Source organism: Petaurus breviceps, unplaced genomic scaffold, assembly GCF_028583685.1.
Source record: "Petaurus breviceps papuanus isolate PSGF00001 unplaced genomic scaffold, PetGlider_PUasm1.0 189, whole genome shotgun sequence".
Lineage (NCBI taxonomy): Eukaryota > Metazoa > Chordata > Mammalia > Diprotodontia > Petauridae > Petaurus > Petaurus breviceps.
In genome coordinates, this window is record NW_027185809.1 from 40,710,421 (window position 1) to 40,730,729 (window position 20,309).

General features: G+C 35.9%; 1 protein-coding gene across 12 annotated transcripts in view; it reads right to left on the reverse strand.

The window, feature by feature from the left end:
• The window catches only part of CEP128 (centrosomal protein 128), a 576,359-nt gene that overhangs the window by 398,008 nt on the left and 158,042 nt on the right, over window positions 1–20,309 (reverse strand). For all 12 annotated transcript variants that reach the window (XM_069092343.1, XM_069092342.1, XM_069092344.1 and 9 more), the window contains one exon: window positions 8,928–9,278. In XM_069092343.1, the coding sequence (XP_068948444.1) occupies window positions 8,928–9,278 (351 nt within the window). The remainder of the gene's footprint in view (window positions 1–8,927; window positions 9,279–20,309) is intronic.

Consider the following 20,309-nt stretch of genomic DNA (forward strand, 5'->3'; position numbering starts at 1 on the left):
TCTTCTTTTGTGGATACATACTTTACCCCAAATACCAGTCAAGTGTTCAGTAAGTTCATGCCATTGGTCACTATCTACCTAACAAAAGATTTATGAGTTCACTGTAATGCATCACCATAACTAAAAGGATCACTGAAAGTATACTGACACTAGATACATTAACCTCATTGTAGATAAAGAAAAACTGAAAAAACAAAGAATTTAACATTAAAACTGGGTGATATTAGTTTAATGATTAGCTTGTTCCTAAGTTGTTCCTTTTATAGATGTGAATGGTTAATGTCCTAGTTATATTTCTCAATAGCAATTGGAAAAAAAATGGGAAACTTGGTTGCAAAGCTTGAGTTTAGCAATAACGGAGGAAGAAGACTTTGGCAGTTAGTTTGCAATGTTAGAATTTCCCTTTATTTGAGAAGTTTGACAAAAACTAACATTTTCACCTATATGACATTCTGAAAAAGCCACCCCTTTAAGGAATTTTTAAAATAAATATGGATATAGAAAGGTTTGCTTATATGAAATATTTTTGTTTTAGTCGCACAATTTTTCAGGTATACTACAATGAATCAGTAGCTTATTTTTGTATTCAAAACACTAATTAGTCTTAAATTTCTTAAACCTTAAAAGTCTTAAATCTTTCCCTTTTAGTATTCCAAGAGACAAGCATTATTTGACATTTGATCAGACTACAATTTAACTGTCTTTCTTTCTTATTGTTTCTTCTAGTACTAATTTCTTTTTTTTCCTCCCTTTTTGGAGAGCGGTTGGGGTTAAGTGACTTGCCCAAGGTCACACGGCTAGTTTTTGTGTTGCGCGTCAGAGGTCGAATTTGAACTCAGGTCCTCCTGATTCTAGGGCTGGTGCTCTATTCACTGTGCCACCTAGCCGCCCCAAAGGAAGAATTTTTTTTTTTTTTTTGCAGGGCAATTGGGGTTAAATGACTTGCCAAGGTCACACGGCTAGTTTTTGTGTTAAGTGTCTGAGGTCGAATTTGAACTCAGGTCCTCCTGACTCCAGGGCCAGTGCTCTACTCACTGTGCCACCTAACTGCCCCTTCCAAGTACTAATTTCAACGTATAAATAATCCTTGCTAGTTTTCATGGTTCTCATTACTGTTTGCTTTCCTTTCTAAATATTAACCAGAACTTGTACCATAAATCTTTCAGGTCACCAGGGCACTCTTTAATGAATAAAATGAATGGAAGGATTGAGTCTATACATATGAAGGTGATAAATTCCATTAGGGGCAAGGTTGGGAAGACAGGGAAGAAGAACATATTCAGCTATACTCTCTCACTTGGGACTGCATATAACGAACGGCACACACTAGCAAAATGATGCAGCAGAGTTCCTTATGCTACCTATGGCCCTGGAGCAAAGCAGACAAGCCTCCGGTGCAACACTCCATGTCCAACATCACTCGCTTGCTTTTGCCCCAACTGTCCTTTCCAGGACTGGAATGCTCTGCCTCATTATCTCAATTTCTTGGAAATCCTAGCTTCCTAAAGGCTCAGCTCAAGCACCATCAGTAGACACGAAGTCTTTACTGATGATATCTGTTATTAGTGCTCTCTCCATCTCCAAAATTTCTTTTTATTTACTTAAGTATATTTTGTATTGGCTTATTCACACACATGCTGACATATGCCAGTAGAAAGTAAACTCCTTAACAGTAATTTTGCCTTCTAATTTTGGTTTTTGTTTCCAGAACATAAATACAACGTATGTCATGTAATAGGTATTAATTAATACTTTAATTGATTTGGTCAATTTGCTTTATCAGTACTTCTCTAAAAGAAATCACTTTCATAAACAATATAGAAAACATGGAATACTGTCAAGGTTTAAAAAGAATGAATTCAAGTCAGGCATACAAAATGTACAGGCAAACAACACAAAATTACAACACCAAGAGCCATTCCCCAAAGTGGCCACAGGATGTGAGCAAACAGGTAGTTGTTCAATAAAACTGCTAAGAAGAATTGCAAATTATAAATGAACCAATGAAAACATACTTCAATTAACTAAAAGAGAAATGCAAATGAAGATTATATCATACCAAGCAAACTGGAGAAAATTAAGAAACATGGAAAAAGGAAACATTAGAAGGACTAAGAGAAGAAAAACACTCATGTACTCTGTCGGTAAAATTCTCAAGTGGTCTAATTGTTCATATTCCAATTTCTAATTACACAAGTGACTGAAGTATCCATACACTTTAACCCAAGAATCCCAGCAACGGAAAACAAAGTTCCAATTTTATCAAAATGTTCAAAGAAGTATTTTTTAAGATACCAAGTGGAAACAAAGTGGGCATCTTAATAAATAAGGAATAGATGAAAAACTTCTGGCATGGTCATGTAATAGAATACTATTATTCATTAAGAAATTACCCATATGAAGAAATCAAAGAAACATTAGAAGATTTGAATAAACTAACAGGAAATGAAATAAGGAGAAGTGAAAGAATAACATCCTTTAAAGGATCACTAAAAAGGATCTGAAATCTGAGTGAAGGAAAAACTACTAAAGGTTACAAAAAAGAGATAATGAAACGTATCTCCTTCCTCACACTGAGAGGCAGAAGACCTAAAGGAAAGAACACTGTCAAGCACTGTCTCTGTATCAGACAATTGCGTAAAACTGTCTTTCTTTGTCAAAAGGAAGATTCCATCTAGAATTTGGAGTGGAGGGAGTGTCATATGAAGACAAAATAAATGATTAAAAGGTATTTTTAACAAAAAAACAAGGAATGTAATTTACTGACAGTATATAACATTTCCTCCAGGAATAGAAGAATTATAAGCTATTCAGATAATAATAATTAAAAAAAAAGAGTTGAGATGAAGAGTGGAAAGTATTTAAATTCCATGATTTATGAAGTCAAATACAGTTAAGCAAACATTGACAAGTCAACAGTTTTGTCAATTCAGCAGAAAAAAAAAAATGCAGCTATGTGAGCTTCCCCCATAATCTAAAGTCAAATAGAACTTTGCATGATGTGAAATGCTTAGATAAGTGGGAAGTCCAATCAGACTTCAAATTTAAAATTTTATCTTTTATCTCTTGCAAAGCACATACAAAGCTTTAAACTCTCTATAAAAAAAAATAAACAACAAAAGGCGCAGAGTCAAGATGACAGGGTAGAAACAGGACTTCCACAGGGCTCCCGCTTCCACCTCCACCATGTAAAAGGTGACGCTGAACAAACTTTGGAGCTACAGAACCCACAAAACGACACAGAGAAGCTAATCTCCCTCTGAGGATAGTCTGGCAGGCCTGCAGGAAGCAAACAGCACAGCATGTTGGGAGCCAAGCCCAGCCCCACGCAAGCTGGAGGTTTTAGCTTCATGGCAGCCACACTATCAACCTTTGGATGCTAAGGACAAAGTGAGAGGTCTGTGCAGTGTGGACTTTGTTAACCAGGAGTTCGGGAGTGCAATCAGGTCTTTACCCCCTGGAGGGAGAAGCGGCAGAGGTGCTGTGGCCATGCAGCCACCACATGGCTGCTTCAGAGCTCTTGGTCTGCAGACTGTAGGGGGACCAAGCGACCAGTCTGAGGTGTAATTGCTCTTGCTTCAACCTGCTTTGATTTGGATTGAGGTCTAGGGTGGAGGTCCTGAGGTGCATGACCAGTTTGCCAGAACGTGTGGAGACTTCAGGGAAGGCACCCAACAACAGCTCCAGCAGCTGCAAAAACCCCAGCAATTGGGACAAAGCTCCTCTCTTGGGTAGCAGAGTTCTACTGTGGCAAAAAGCTCAAAAGTCAAGTAATTGAGTGGCAACATGAGCAAACGAGGGAAGAAAGGAAAGCACAGCAGTCTGACTCGGGATTCTTTTTTTGAGGACAAAAAGGATCAAAGCATGGAACAGGAAGAAGACAATGAAGTCAGAAACTCCTGCACCAGAAGCTTCTAAGAAAAGAATAACCTTCTTACAGGCCAAAGAGGAGCTTAAGAAGGATTTTGAAAAGCAAAAAAGACAAGTGGAGGAAAAATTGAGAAGAGAAATGAGAACGATGCAAGAAAATTATAAAATGAGAGTCAACAACCCAACAGAAGAAAATAGGACCTTAAAAAATAAACTAACTCAAATGTCAAAAGAGGTTCAAAAAGCCAATGAGAAGAAGGACTTAAAAAACCGAATTTGCCAGATGGAAAAAGAATCTCAAAAGCTCACTGAAGACAATCATTCCTTCGGAATTAGATTGGAGCAAATGGAAGCTAGTGACTTTATGAGAAATCAAGATACGATTAAACAGATCAAAACAAATGAAAAAAATAGAAGGCAATGTGAAATATCTCATTGGGAAAACCACTGACCTGGAAAATAGATCCAGGAGAGATAATTTAAAAATTACTGGACTACCTGAAAGCCATGATCAAAAAAAGAACCTAGAAGTCATCCTTCAAGAAATTCTCAAGGAAAATTACCCTGATGTTTTAGAAACAGAGGGCCAAATAGAGGTTGAAAGAATCTACCGATCATCTCCTGAAAAAGATCCCAAAAACAAAACTCCTAGGAATATTATAGCCAGGTTCCAGAATTCCCAGATCAAGGAGAGAATATTACAAGCAGCCAGGACGAAACAATTTGAATACTGTGGAAACACAATCAGGATAACACAGGATCTGGCAGCTTCTACATTGAGGATCAAAGGGCTTGGAATATGATATTCTGGAGGTCAAAGGAGCTGGGATTAAAACCAAGAATCATCTACCCAGCAAAATGAGGATCATGTTTCTGGGGAAAACATGGTGATTCAATGGAATAGAGGACTTTCAAGCATTCTTGATGAAAAAACCAGAGCTAAATAGAAAATTTAATATTCAGATACAAGAAGCAAGAGAAGCATGAGAAAGTAAACAGGGAAAAGAAATCATAAGGAACTTATCAAAGTTGAACTACTTACATTCCTACATGGAAAAACGATAAGTGTAACTTAAGAAATTTTTCTCAGTATTAGAATAGTTGAAGGGAATAGGAATGTGCATGTGTGTGTAAATATACATATATATGTATGTATGTATATGTATATATACATACATATATGTCTACATAGGAGAGTATATGGGTGTATGAATACATATGTAAGTATGTGTATATATGTGTATAGGTATACATAGACAGCACAGGACCAATTTAACAGGAAGGGATGATACTTAAAAGGTGAAATTAAGAGGTGAGAGAGGAATATAATGAGAGGAGATGGGGAGAGACAGAATGGGATAAATTATCTCATATAGAAGTGGCAAGGGAAAACTGTTACAATGGAGGGGAAGAACAGGAAGGCAAAAACGAATGAGTCAACCTTATTCTCAATGAGTTTGGCTTAGGGAGGGAATGACATACACACTAAATAGTGTATCTCACCCTCCAGGAGAATGGGGGGGAAGGGGATGAGAGGGTGGATGATGGAAGGAAGGGCAGGCTCAGGGGGAGGGAAGTTGCAAGCACCCACTTTTGAAAAGGGACAGGATCAAAGTAGAGAACAGAACAAGTGGGAGGTGTGATGGGATGGGGGGAATATAGTCAGTTTTTCACAATGTATCCACTATGAAAATGTTTTGCATAGCTACACATGTACAACCAATATTGAATTGCCTATCTTCTCAGTAAAGGTGGGTAACGGGGGGGGGGGGGGGTGGGGAAAGAATCTGGAATTCAAAGGTTAAAATAAAATGTTTAAAATATATATATTATTATTAATTATTTTAGTTGTAACTGGGAAATAAGATATACAGGTACTGGGGCGTAGAGATCCACCATGCCCTATTGGAAAGTTGGAGAGGCTATGGGGAAAGATATAGGAGAGAACAGATTAAGGGAGGGGATACTGAGTGGGATCGCTGTTTTGGGGTGGTGGGTAGGGGAAAAATGGGGATAAAATTTGTAACTCAAAATCTTGTGAAAATAAATGATGTATACTAAAAAATAAAAAAATAAACTACAAAAAAAATAAAAATTAAAAAAAACAAAATCAGATAATGAATACTGTAGTTTATTTATGGCTGGAATGATTTACCTATAGTGTACAATTTGTATTCATATATTTTTGTTAAGATCCCCCCAAATGAATAACCTAAACATCTAACTTCTAGAATAAAAACAAGGTTTAAAGAAATATGTTACTAATTTTTGCCCTTTCTTCCATAATGACAGAAAGTTTAATAGTGGATATTTTTCACCATGACCTGTCAAGCTCATTATAAGAAAAATCATTTGGAGAAAGGGGAAATTTGAGAAATGAATCAATGAATAAAAAAAAGACCAGGAGTCTTTTAATGTTGTATGCCTTTAAATGAAAATTCAAAACAGAAAATACATCAGGCAATTAGAAATGGCAAGTAAGAAGAAAAAAGGACCACTATCATGGCAGGAATAAAGACCCCAAAATGGCATTCAATAAGTAATATTTGTGTATCAATGAACTTTTTCTTTTCAATATACGCCTTCAACCATACTTTGAGACTGTTATTTTAGAATTATTGCTTCTAAGTTCTTTGTGGAATAGAGAGAAAGGATACAGTACAGAAAGGAACTAGCTTACTCAAATGTTTTGTGGAATTTTTTTTTTAAGAAAAGATCTGAGCAGGAGAGTACTTTAAAAATTATTTTTGTGGCGGCCAGGTAGCACAGCGAGTAAGAGCACCGGCTCCAGTGTTGGGATGACCTGGAGATCGAACTCAGACACTTAGCACCCACCCAGAAACATCTGGCTGTGTAACCTTGAGCAAGTTACTTAACCCCGATTGCTTTAAAAAAAAATTTATTTTCAACGCCCTTCAAAATCACATAAACATATAGATACATACGTATGCTGCACAATAAAACTTCCTTTAATTATGCTTTCTATTTCTTTATTTCTGATTACTTATCATTCTAACTCCCTCTTATTATAAAAACTCTTGTGTCTTTACAAGGAGAAATTGTACAACCTACTCTGATAATTGTGGCATTCCCTATCTCTGAGACTTGTTTAACTATTTCTTTGCTGTATCATTTGCAAAATGGAACTCTAAAAATTATAGCAGTAGTATTAGAAGAGTAGTTATGCTTGTAGTTTTAATTTTTAAAAAAATAGTCTGTTTAGATGGGTGAGAATATTTCCTTCAAAAGTACCTTCAACAGCTAACATGCCCAGAGAGCTTTGGGTTGAACTTTCCCTTCCCTGACTCAAAGTCCAGGGTTGTCTAAAGCTAACTTTAGGCAATATCCACAGGAGAATTCTCAAGGTAGGCCCACATTCCTGGAGCCCTGGTTCAGTTTTCAATATAATTCCTTAAATTCACTTGAACATCTTGGAAGAGAACTCCCAAATGCAGATAAAAAAACACAGGAAATACATTGTCCAAATGTGTATTAAATTCACCAAATCACGTAAGGGAAGGGGGCATTTAAGTACCTCAGAATATGCCAAATCAATACAATTCCACTCTCACTCTGGGAAACATTTATTAAAAATAAAAAAACTACCCCTTCAACAGCTAAAGAATATTTTGTTGGCTGTTCCACAAAAGCTCATGCTAGCAACAAGCACCAGTCATTTTTTAATTAGCATTTAATCCAATAAATATAGTCGTAAATGGAATTTGTTTTAATCTAAAACAAATTCAAATAATTGATCAATTTTAGAATAGAGCTCTTGACATAATTGACAAGGAAGTCAGAAGTAAAAATATTAAATCTGGATGGAAATCAATCATTATTTTATTATTTTGTGCTAAACATCTGGGTTCTATTCACTCAAAATATATAATTGTAGGAGAAAAAACTAGCATAAAACAGATTTGAAATAAGTGATTTTACAAGAGGAAAAGAAATTATGTGAGGTACACATAGTAAACAATAATTCTTTTTTTAAATACTGCAAAAATGGCATTAAAAAATTTAAGGAGGTTTATCATCTGACACTGTTGGCCAGTCAGCCAGACTACAAATGGCATATAGTCATTTTATTCAAGCCACAGTAGCTGCTGCCAGGAACAGGCTCAGAAGTAAACACTATAGTCAAAAAAAATTTTTTTCAACCAACTTGTAAAGGATAATACAGAAGTATATAAAACAGAGTTTCTTAAACCTTTTTTGCATCATGGACCCCTTTAGTAGCATGGTGGAGCCCACAGAACCCTTTTTAGGATATTTTAAAATGTAAAAAACAAAATATGAAGGACTACAAAGGAAACCAATTATATAGAAATACAGTTATGAAAAAAAATTTTTTTAAACAAATTCACAAAAGACTGCTCACATTAAGAACCTCCAATATACAATTTAACCATTTTTAAATCTGAGGTAAATTTCAGATTATATAGAACAGGATTTAGGGTTTTTTTTTCATTTGAGTTTTGAGTTTTTAAGTTGAATAAGGGATAAATATTTTTTAAAGCTAACTGCAAAGCAAGTCAATATCGAATTGTTAAAACAGGCATAAAATGATTAATGCTTTTAATAAATCCAAGGAAAATCTCCCCCTGGAAATTCATCCTCTGGTTAAACAAATTATACTATAAAAATATAATGGAATATTACTGCACTGAAAGGAGAAATGACTATGATGACTTCAGATATATGAACTGATGCAAAGTGAAGCAAACAGAACCAGAAAAATAAAATTGTACATGGAAAGAACTATAACAAGAAAATCAAAACTGAAAGCTATGAAATTAAAATGACCAAAATTTGGACTCAGATGAGAGATACAAGAACAAACTGCTTTCCTTTCCTTGAAGAAGTTAGAACCTATGAAAATTGCATATATTGTTTGATTTGGCTGAATAGTTTTATTAAATTATTTTTTAGTTGTTCCTTTTTATAAGATTTTGAGTTGTCTGGTAGGGGAAGAAGAAGAGATATATTGGGAAAAGAAGGTAACAAAAGAGAGCAATACAATTTTAAACTTAAAAAAGAGAATTATTTCCTTTTACCTGATTGTTCTTTTCTGTAAGATGCAGAACTGTCTCATTCTGTTTCTCCAAATCTCGTTCTAAAGTCTTATATCTGAGCTTCCACTGTTTAATAGATTCCTGAGCCTTTGTTTTCAATTCTTCTTTCTTCTTCTCTGACTCCTGCCTCAAAGCCTCTGATCGCTGAAATTCGCTGAGATATCTCTCTGCTTCCTTGGTAGACTCCTCAGCTTGCTGGACCAACTCTCTGACTTGGGAATTAGCGTGTGTTCGTTCATTTTCACATTCCTCATAGTGTTTCTGAATCGCTGTAAGTTGTTCTAACATCCGCACTTGCTGTCTTTCCCTCTTCTCTAAGTCAGATGCTAAAGCCTGGTAATTAAAAAGTTATGTATTAGGAAGAGTTTTCAGTATATTATCATGTAAAAATATATTCCTTAACATTAAGAAATGGAAATTATCCCTGTTCAGGATATCTGTCAGTCAATTTAAATAATGTAAAGCTTTTTAACTTTTCTCAGTGTATTTTACAAGTATTATAGTTACAGGGTTATTTTATGGGAGTGATTATCTAAGTTCTTTTATACTTTAGAGGAAAAAATAAAAATGTATGTGCCTCCAAATGGGGCTTGACTAAAATAAAAACTTTTTTAAACAACCAAAAATAAAACAAAACTGTGTTACTAAAAAACCTTGAATTTTAGACAAATGAATTCATCTCAGTGTTATAAAGTCTATCAAACTGACAGAGAACTGTGTTTTTAATATTCCGGGTAAACACTAGTTTCCATTAAAATTAAACAAAAATCTTTAAAACTATAAAGTGACAGATAATTATAATAGCATCATTATAATCAATGTCCATTAAAATGTTCATTTTACAACTTGTTTATAACTTTGGTGATTTAAAATAAAGTTTCTGTGAAGTTAAAACTTGAGAAACCAACCTTTGTTGGTTTATAACAGTATGGATATTTTAATAAATTAAATAAATAAATGTATTTCAATACATTTAGCCTATTATTCTCACTATAGGAAAATAAGTTTTTCCTTCATTTTCTTATATTTTTTTTTATCCCAGTTAAGAAAGTCAGTGTTGCAAATAAGCTCATTACTATATCATGACTAAAATCTTTAGTATTTGCAAAGAATTGGGAAGGTGAGAATGAAGTTGGCACACTATTTTTCTACAGCATTTTGTATTTAAAGATGGAGGGGAAAATTACACAACCATATTCAAATAAAAAGAACAGACACCATAACTATAAAAAGATGTTCCAAAAAAAATGACATATAATAATGTATATAACAAATATCATCTACAGCGAAAAGGGCCTCTGAGAGGTGACATGATAGTCAACATTTACTGTGTTTCTCTGTCAAAATAGCAAAGCCAAAAGTCTCAAGTCTATGTCATTTTAGCTCTCATTTGAGATTTCTTAGAAAAATGTCCTTAACATTACTTCCCTCAGGATTAAAATAATATTTTGGATTTTAATGGTGATAGGAATTAAAAAATAATGTCCTGAACATAAGAACCATTTTCTAAGTATCAAGTTCATATCAAGTTGCTTTGTTAAACTAATCTGATCCTGGAAGAGATAACCCAATCCTTTACCTACCCAAAGCAAATAGAAAAATGAGAAACAGTTGTAGAGATGGGAGAAATTAAAAATGAGAGCTAAAAAGCCAATTCTCATATTTAATAAGACATTCAACATTTTGTGGGGTTCTGTAACAAGAATCATAATTGACTGCCTAGTGTTTGTTCCAAATGCTTTCTGTCTTAGATGAACTTTATTATCCAGCAGTCTTTGCATAATTTCATTATCAAAATAGAGAAGACATCAGCAAAATAAGAACAATTTACTCTCAGCTGACACCCACACAATTTGCGTAGATTTTTTTATAAATAACATTATAGAGTAGATAACAAGTTTATAGTATATATAATTTCTTTTTCTGCTATATATCACATATGTAGACTAGATAATAAAAAAAAAAATTCCTCTGTCAGTGATTGTCCTTATTCAGTCATTTTCAGCTTTGTCCAACTCTTCATAATCCCATTTGGGGTTTTCTTGGCAAAGATACTGGAGTAGTTTGCCATTTCCTTAACCAGCTCATTTTACAAATGAGAAAACTGAGTCAAACAGGGTTAAGTGACTTGCTCAGGGTTACACAGCCAGTGTCTGAGGCTAGATTTTAACTCAGGAAAACAATTCTTCCTGATTCCAAGGCCAGTGCTCTATCCACTGTGCCATCTGGCCATCCCTTTTTAATGATACATGATGGAAAACAAGTTTTTCTTCAATGTTTGCCAATATAAATTTCCTTTGTTGTTGATACATGAGGGAAAACTTTTATTGGTAACAACTGAAAAACAACTTCATTCTCTCAGTAAACTATGCTAGTGACTTAAGCCATCAAAAATAAAATAAGAATGACATATCCGTCGCACAACTCTGCTATTGGTTTAATTTCAATTCTACAAAAATCACAACATTCCATGACTCTCATAAATACAATGCCAGAAGAACATTCATGTTAAACTTAGGCCTTTGTTTCAAGGAGAAGCCTGGGATAATTAAAATAACTGAAGTCTCCTCAAGACAGTCCAAAATACTTTCCTCTTCCTTCTTCAAATGAGCCCAGTTCAGTGACTTTCAGTGCCCAATATCAGTAACTTTCAAAGATAAACACAAAGATTTGCAAGCTCTATAACTGTCCATTTAGATGCACATCATAGTCTGGACAGAAAACTAAACTTGGAGTCATGAAGAACGGCATACCAAGATCATCTCAGATACTTAGAGCTATGTGACCCTAAGCAAGGCACTGGATCTCTCTCAAGTCTCATTTTACTCCTCTGTAAAAGAGGAATAATAATAGTACCTACCTCACAGAGCTGATGTAATAATCAAATGGGGTAATGTATGTAAAAATACTTAGCAAATCTTAAAATACTATGTAAATGCCAGTTACTGTTGTTATTATTATTATTATTATTCCACTTGATTTTTCCTGGATGGCAGTTGTTAAACTCTTTCAAGCTATTAGGATTTTCATAACTTGGATGATCTGCAAACGGGAACATCTGGAAGCCTTCACTGACTAAACTGGATACCTTCCATGACAGTGGCAAATACCTTTGGCAAGCAAACATTCCCCTGTTTTAATTTCATCAAGGAATCTTGTATAATTTTGACTCATGATATTATGTATGGAAAATAATCTTGTTTAGAGTACATTTAGGATAGTCGTGTGGTTGTGGTTTATCCTTTGTTCTCAAAGAGAACCATGACATCAGGAAGATGATGCCATGACTTGCAATTAATTGGATTTGAATGAAGGAAAGCTGTGCGAAGTCATCAGCCTCACTTTATCCTCCAGAGTCATCTGGGTCCAGTGGCCAGATATAGACCTGGAAAACTGGAAATGGAACAGGATGCAGTGAGAGACCTTGGTCTTTTTAAGCTAAAGTCTTCCTGAGTTCTCACTTTGACTGAAGCAATGCTTATTAAGTGCTTGGGCCTATTTAAAAAGTGCCAAAGGATGGCCCCTTAATTTAAAAAAAAAAATTAAGCTAGAAGGGAAGTGGAATGGGAATGGGAATTTGAAGATCTTCCCTGCCCATAAGGAGTTTGCTGAAGTGTGGAGCAGAGCCCACAGGAAGCCGGAACTCAGAGCAGTTAAATAGTGGGAGAGAGAGGGTGGCAGGCAAGCAGACAGCTAGGCTTGTGAGTGTTTGTTTGTGGGAAGGCTAAAGGATGTTGTGGCTCGCTGCTGTGTTTTGGTGTATTAACTTCTTTGCTGCTATGATGGATTCAGCTTTCTGGTTTGGGGATTCGTTTTTCTGATGTTTGAATAAATGTTTTGCTTCTGTTTGAAATATGGAGAGTCTGTTATACTTTGCAAGTGAGAACTATGCTAGCATATTCATTGTCATTGTCAGTGCTCTGAATACTGCATTGGTGCTACATTTGGCGATGAGGATATGATCTGGAAATATCAGACCTCTATTTGGAGACAGATGGCTTTAGAAGAAACCTTATTCCTCCCTAGCAAGGAAATGGGGTAAAAGTGCAGGGCTCTGTGAAAACTGGAAATTGAGGCTACAGAAGCAAAAATATAGAGATTTAGAAAAATGTTTGCAAGGAATTCCATCAAAACCAGGGAAAGAACTGGAAGCAGTATATAGAAGAGGCTGGGTTTTACTAACAGGTTACCATATTATATGTAAAAGCAGAGACTGCTGCAGGAGAAAACACATAGGGAGAGGAAGTAAGCTGATTTGCAGGAGAAACGCTGCATTACAATGTTCAGGCTCTCCTTTAGAAGGACAAGCTGGAGGGTCTCAGGTGGTAGAGGAGAAGGTTGTTGTTCTAGGTTTGGCTCAGAAAAAGAAGAAAAAAACTAATAAGACGAATGTGCATGTCATCCTAACGGCAGACAGCCTGGTTGCCATGGTGACCACTGCCAGGAGAGTGTGTGGGTGGAAAATGAAACAATGTTAAATGAGGAAGCTTTTACAAGGGCAGAAGGATGCCTGCCCCATACTAAGAAGAAAGCAGGAGAACCATGGGGGGAAAACAAAAGTTCAGGGAGATAACTGAGGATTTCATTCAGTAGGAGGTTACTGATACATTAAGCAGATTCACCCAAAGGACTGGAGAATCTTTAGTGTCTTGATGGTGAGAAACAGTGATGAAGGGGCCAGAGGAGCACAGGCAGATAGCATGGACTTCTTGAAATTTATAGAGGTCAGTCGGAATGCTTTTGTGCAGCAAGCCTTTAGAGATTACCATATGCAAGGAGGTAACAATACGACCACTCTGTTAGCTTTAGCTGCCAATGGATGCAATAAAATATATCCCACTGATTCTATGTGGCCTAGTGGACAGAGACCCTGATACTTGCTTAGAGACTGTATGAGAAAGTTAAAGGAGGAGGTAATGAAAACTGCTATCATGGTTGGAAATACAAATGCATATCACAATATCCCCTTAGTATTTTCTCATAGAAATATCATAGTGAAGATGGCTTCTCCTGACAGAACACCTAATTCTGACTCTACTCATTGGTGAAATAGGGCACCCTCTTTCAGAAGTACTGGATAAGATTTTACAGCTAAGTGACTTGGCAGAATGGGAAAATGACAAATTTCCTCAAGAGAGAAGAGTAAACAGCCAGTGGATTCAAAGTCAGAATAGACTGACAAGATAAGAATTGTTTACTGGTCTATTGAGAGCAGGGGTAGATTTTGGAAAAACTGATGGTATTCCAACTAATGAACTATACAAAATATATCAAGAAAATGGGCTTGATGTTAGATGGAACAGAGAAGTGAGAAGTGCCCCTACAGATCTTCTTGAACCACTGTATCCAAGTCTGTCGCACCTTCCAGGAGACTCAGATTAAAGAATGTGTTGGGACAGGTGGAAGTGGTCAGTGTGCTAAACTTGTGGTAATATTTCAAGTAGTTGGAGCAGAACAAAAAGAACAGTGTCATATATTCTACTGTGAATGAGGCTATGATAGTGAGCTCATGGACTCCAGAAGCACGGCTGACCCTATATTTGTTTCTTTTTGGTTTTTTGTCTGTTAAGCTTGTTTGCTGCAGGCTTAGTACCCTCCACCTGCAGATGCCTGATGGCTTAAGCCAGTTGTCACATCCTCTCCATGACTGTGATGTGTCACCCCTGGACATGGTGTTAACTGAGCTCCAGATGCCAGCTAAAGAACCGACCTCTCAAATGGGACCTCTTGGGGCAGGGACAGCTCTACATCTAATTTCAGCTTGAAGTAGCTATGGAGAAGTTTCACGCCTTACTCAAGATTTTGAGCCACATTCATCCAAGGGTGGAAAGATGGAGTGCTTGTGCCCAAGCCCTCACCCTAAGATATTGTTTTATATGTTTGTTTTCTATTAACCCTGTTATATTGTTGCAAAGTCCTGTTGACACCAGTTACCCCACCAGTTACCCTTAAACTCCCATTAATCTATGTAACGAAATGTATTGTTAATGTACTTTTGCTATGTAAGGGACATGAAAGATCTCGGGGCCAAATGTAATGGTAATAGTAATTTGAAGATCTTTCCTGTTCCTTAATAAACCAAAGGGAATTTGAAGACCTTCCCTGCTTTGAAAATAAACTCTGCCCCCTAAAAGATTCAACGTAATTACATGGAACCTATGGTGTGAGGAGTTTGCTGAAGGGTGGAGCAGAGCCCATAGGAAGCTGGGAGTCAGAGCCAGTAAGAGAGTTGGGGGAAGAGCACAATTCCCAGGGTGACAGATAGGTTTGTGAGTAAATATTGCTCTTCTATTGGTTTGTGGGAAGGCTAAAGGATTCTATGGCTCTCTCTGCTGTGACTTATTAACTTTTTTGCGACTATGATGGAATCGGCTTACTGGTTTTGGGATCTGGCTTTCTGGTGACTGAATAAATGTTTTGTTTCTGTCTTCTATATGGAGAGTCTGTTATATTTTGTGACTGAGCACCATGCAGGTATATTTACAGTGACTGTGGGCACTGTGAATATTGCATTGTTGCTATAGAAGTTCTAACAATTCATATCAACATTGGAAGGCTAATTTGCTCACTGTTTTATGTAATTTGAATAATATACCACTGAGAAGAAGCACACCTCTAGTCAGAATGATGACTCCAAATCTGCAAATTAGAAAACAGCAGACACATAAGATCCAAAACTTTGAGGACTGGACTTGTGAGGCAAGATGTCCCACTACTGTGTCCAGGGATATTTGGTTCGGCAGGATATGATTTACACTGTTTAGAGGACTTTTGGTTGGATAGAAAAGAAATCAGAAAAATCTCCACTGGAATATGTATTGAAAATCCCTTAGAATAATTTTGAATGGATATTACCTACATCAGGATTAGCAGCTCAAGAAATACATGTAGTGGCTGGAGTAACAGAATCTAATTATCAAGGAGAAATTATTGTGACATTCTAAAATTTGGGTGAAGAATCTATAAAGTTTTGTAAAAATGATAGAATAGTGCAAGTGATCATTATTCCTTGTGAAACAATACTCCTTGTCAAAACTGACCTTCCTTCTGAAATAACTATCAGAGGAAATTAAGGGCTTGGTTCTACTGATAGAATAAAATTGGGAGCTTAAGTATGGGTAAAACGGAAGCCAGACAATGTTCCAAAGGTTGCAGAAATTATAGTACATGGGAAAGAGAATACTGTAACTGTTGTTTATTCAGGAGAAGATGATTAATAAATTGTACCCTTAACTCATATATTCTACTGTGAATGAGGCTATGATAGTGAGTTCATGGACTCCAAAAGCACAGCTAACTCTATATTTATAATTTAGTTTCTTTTTGGCTTTTTGTTTGTTAAACTTGTTTGCTACATTTCTTTCCTTCAAGATTAGTACTCTCCACTTGCCGATGCCTGATGCCTTAAGCCAACTCCCTCTCCATGACTCTGATGTGTCACCCCTGGACCTGGCACCAATCAAGCTATGGATGCCACTTAGAGAACTCTTGAATGAGAGTTAAACTCTTAAAGAACCTCTTGAATGGCTTCTCTTGGGGCTGGGACAGCTCTATGTCCAATTTTATCACGAAGTAGCTATGGAGGAAGAGACCTTTACTAAGATTTTGAGTCCCATTTGTTTGAGGAAGATAATGATTGGATGCTTGTGCCCAAGCCCCCTCCCTAACTAAGATACTGTTTTATGTGCTTATTTTTAATTATCCCTGTTATATTGTTGCAAAGTTCTGTTGACACCAGTTACCCCACAAGTTACCCCTAAACTCCCACTAACCTATGTAATAAAATGTATTGTTAATTTATTTTTGCTATTTAAGGGACATGAAAGATCTTGGGGCCAAATATAATGGTAATGGGAATTTAAAGACCTTCCCTGTGCCCTAATAGGCTGAATGTATTCACATGGAGCCTGTGGTGGGAGGAGTTTTCTGAAGGGTAGAGCAGAACCCATAGGAAGCTAGGAGTCAGAGTAGCTAGACAGTGAGAGAGAGAGGATGGGATGGCAGGCAAGCAGAGAGCTAGGCTTGTGTTTGTTTGTGGGAAAGTTAAAGGATGTTGTGACTCTTTACTGTGTTATTGTGTATTAACTTCTTTGTTGCTATGATGGATTTAGCTTTCTAGTTTGGGGATTTGGTTTTCTGGTGTCTGAATAAATGTTTTGCTTCTGTCTTTTGTATGAAGAGTCCATTCTATTTTGCAATTGAGAACTACGCTAATATTTTCATAGTCATTGTTGGTGCTATGAATATTGAATTGGTGCTACAGGAAGTAAGGTCAACTTTAAGATGGTATGTGATGGATAAGTCATTTTGAAAACCATGAAATAGTACATAAATGTCAGCTATCATCCTCATTACAATAAGCCTAAAAGTAGATAGTATAACTATTAATATCCCTATCTTCCAGATGAAGAAATTGGGTCTGAGTGGCTAAATGATTTGCCAAAAGTCAAACAACCATTAAGTGTCAGAACTAGGAATAAAGTCTACATATTCTGACTCTAAACCAAGAGATCCTTCCACTACAATAAACGACCATTCCATCAGTGGTCTTATAGTAATGTATACAGCTCAATGGAGACACTGTTGAAGAATTACAAGAAGTAATTTTCTTATTGTCTTCAGCTTAGAGCATGATTAATCAGGTGACATTTCAAATGCTTTTTTTCCCCTAAACATATGATGTGAATGGGTAGAGGAAATACAAGAGACTTATAGAATAAGTGCAAAAGCTCTGGCATATTTCCTCGTACAATTTTGAAAATAAGAGTGAAACTTGGCATCTTAATTGGGATAAAATAAAACCAGTAATGGGACCTCCTAGGACAAAACAAAAAGCAACCAGAAAGCATGTATTGTTAAGCAGTAAGATACCTTTTAAACTGGTTCTTTTTCAATATAAATTAAATTTAAGCAATTAAGGTCAATATATCTTATCTTGATAGGTAAGGGCCAATTTAGGCATAACTGAAAGCTCTTGTATTACTGTTCAGTCCTTCAGAAAATGGTATAGGTAATCCTCACTCTGACCTCCCATTTAAATTTGGTCTTTTTTTCCCCCATTCACTGTTGCTTAATTATACCTATGCTTCATTTTTCACTGCATCTTGACAACTTATTTTATTGTTTCTCATAAGATGGGGGTTGAATATGTCACAAAAGACAAATGAAAGGCCTCAAGCCCTGCTAGGTATAGGGAATGACTCAGAGCATTAACCAGAAGAGTAGCTCAGGAGATGGATGATGCTAAAATTTTCCTTCAACTCTGATCTATACCATAAGACCATAAACACTTTCTCCTACTTTACATCTACCCTTTAGCCTAACCTTTTATGATCTCTTCTTCCCTTTCAGCTACCCTTGGTGTTGTTGAAAGGGTAGGGCTAGAACAAAGAAAAGAAAATAACAACAAGATTCAAGCAACTCTTCTGGAAACTCACATGCTCAAAGTCCTTAATGAGACTTAGATGATATTATACAAACATGACTTCAATGCCATATTATATACAAGTTATAATAGATTTTTTAAACTAATTTTGTATTTCAGTAAATCTCCAAAATTAATGTAATGACTGTCAATTGCTCTGATAGTTACAGAAAATTAATAGGAAAAAAATGACACTATCAATTCCAACTTCCCTACAGTCCTTTGTTTTGATTTCTTCTCAAAGAAACCTGGGAAATCCCAAACATTCATCCAAAACAGAAGACCTGTTCTAAAGGGGTAAGAAAATGTAATTAATTAATATCTGTAACAATCACATTCATTTTGGAGAGTTCAAATTTGTGATATGGTAATGCTAAACCTTTGCGTGCTCTATCCACTTTGTAGTAATGTAAGCCCCTTTTGTAAACATTGTATATAATTCATTTATGTACATTTTACAAACATGAAAGCAGACTTTGAAACTTTAAATGGAAATAGGGAATTCAGATTTTATATATTTTATCATGTGTTATTTATTTATATGATTTGATAAAAAGCTATTGCTCGGGGCAGGTAGGTGGCGCAATGAGTAGAGCACAGCCCTGGAATCAGGAGGACCTGGGTTCAGATCTGGCCTCAGACACTTGACACACATACACACACAAACTAGCCATGTGACCTTGGGCAAGTCACTTAACCCCAATTGCCCTACCCTCGCCCCTCAAAAAAAAAAAACTATTGCTCAAAATATGCTCTAATGAAAATGATATTATCATGGGGGGGAAAGACAAATGATCCTTTTTATATCAGTTTCTAAGAAGTTGCTGATAGAAAAATCAAGAAAGTCTATGATGTTATTAGTCAAATAATACATGGAAAACCAAAAATTATTTTTGCGGGTAGAAATAAAATATTCAATGTCAAATGAATAGCTTGTTCATATGGAAGCTATAACTACAACACTGCTGAATAATTCTACTAATGGCTGAACTAGTAGAAGATATTCTCATTATGAACATAATTAAACTGTTAGCTCTTTTAATCTCAACCTTTAGTCAACTACAGATAGTAGGAAAGAAGACGACTGCTGGTCTTTAGTTAGATAAGACTTAGTGAAGACAAAGAACAAATATTTAATTAAACTGGGAATTTGGCCTGTGCCCATTTCACAGTAATCACTTCAGTAATGTGAGTCTGTATTTTTGTAATTTCCATTCTTAGGGTAAAATGGGATATTAAGAATAGATGTGTCATGGCAAGGATTTCACAAAAGGATTTTGGTCAAGGTTGTGAAACTGAAAGGTGAAGCAGTATAGCACTGTATATAAGAAAGGGAGGGGATTTGGAGTGGAAGTACTAGAGCTCCAATCAGGGTTCTATTACTTCCCGTGTGACACTGGAAAAGCCAGGAACTTTGTAGGAATTTATTTCTTTCATCTGAAAAATGAAGGGATCAGAACAGTTAAATATCTAAGGTCACTCATCGCTCTAAATTCCATAACTCTAGAATGATTCACAGGTATCACTGAAGAAATTTTGGTTAGACATTGTTTCAGATCCATAAATCAATATAAATTGAAACAAACCTATAAAATATTTCATCATACTATTCTTTTACTCTTATGAGACATATGGATGTTAATAGTTACTAAACACTTAATGTTTACATACCAGGTATGCATGTTAGCCATTGGGGCAGGTAATAAAAATAAATCAGATAACGTCCCTAGGTCGCAATAGACTTACACTCCAGTAAGGAAGGGAAGGCATCTAAAGAAAATTGACCATTGGCATTTATCAAGTGCCTACTGTGTGCCAGGTGTTGTACTAAGCATTGGGATACAGAGAAAAGTAAAAAAAAATAAAAGAGTTCCTGCTTTCACAGAGCTCACAAGCCACAAACCTGTACAAAAATACAACTTTAAAAGCAAAATATGAAA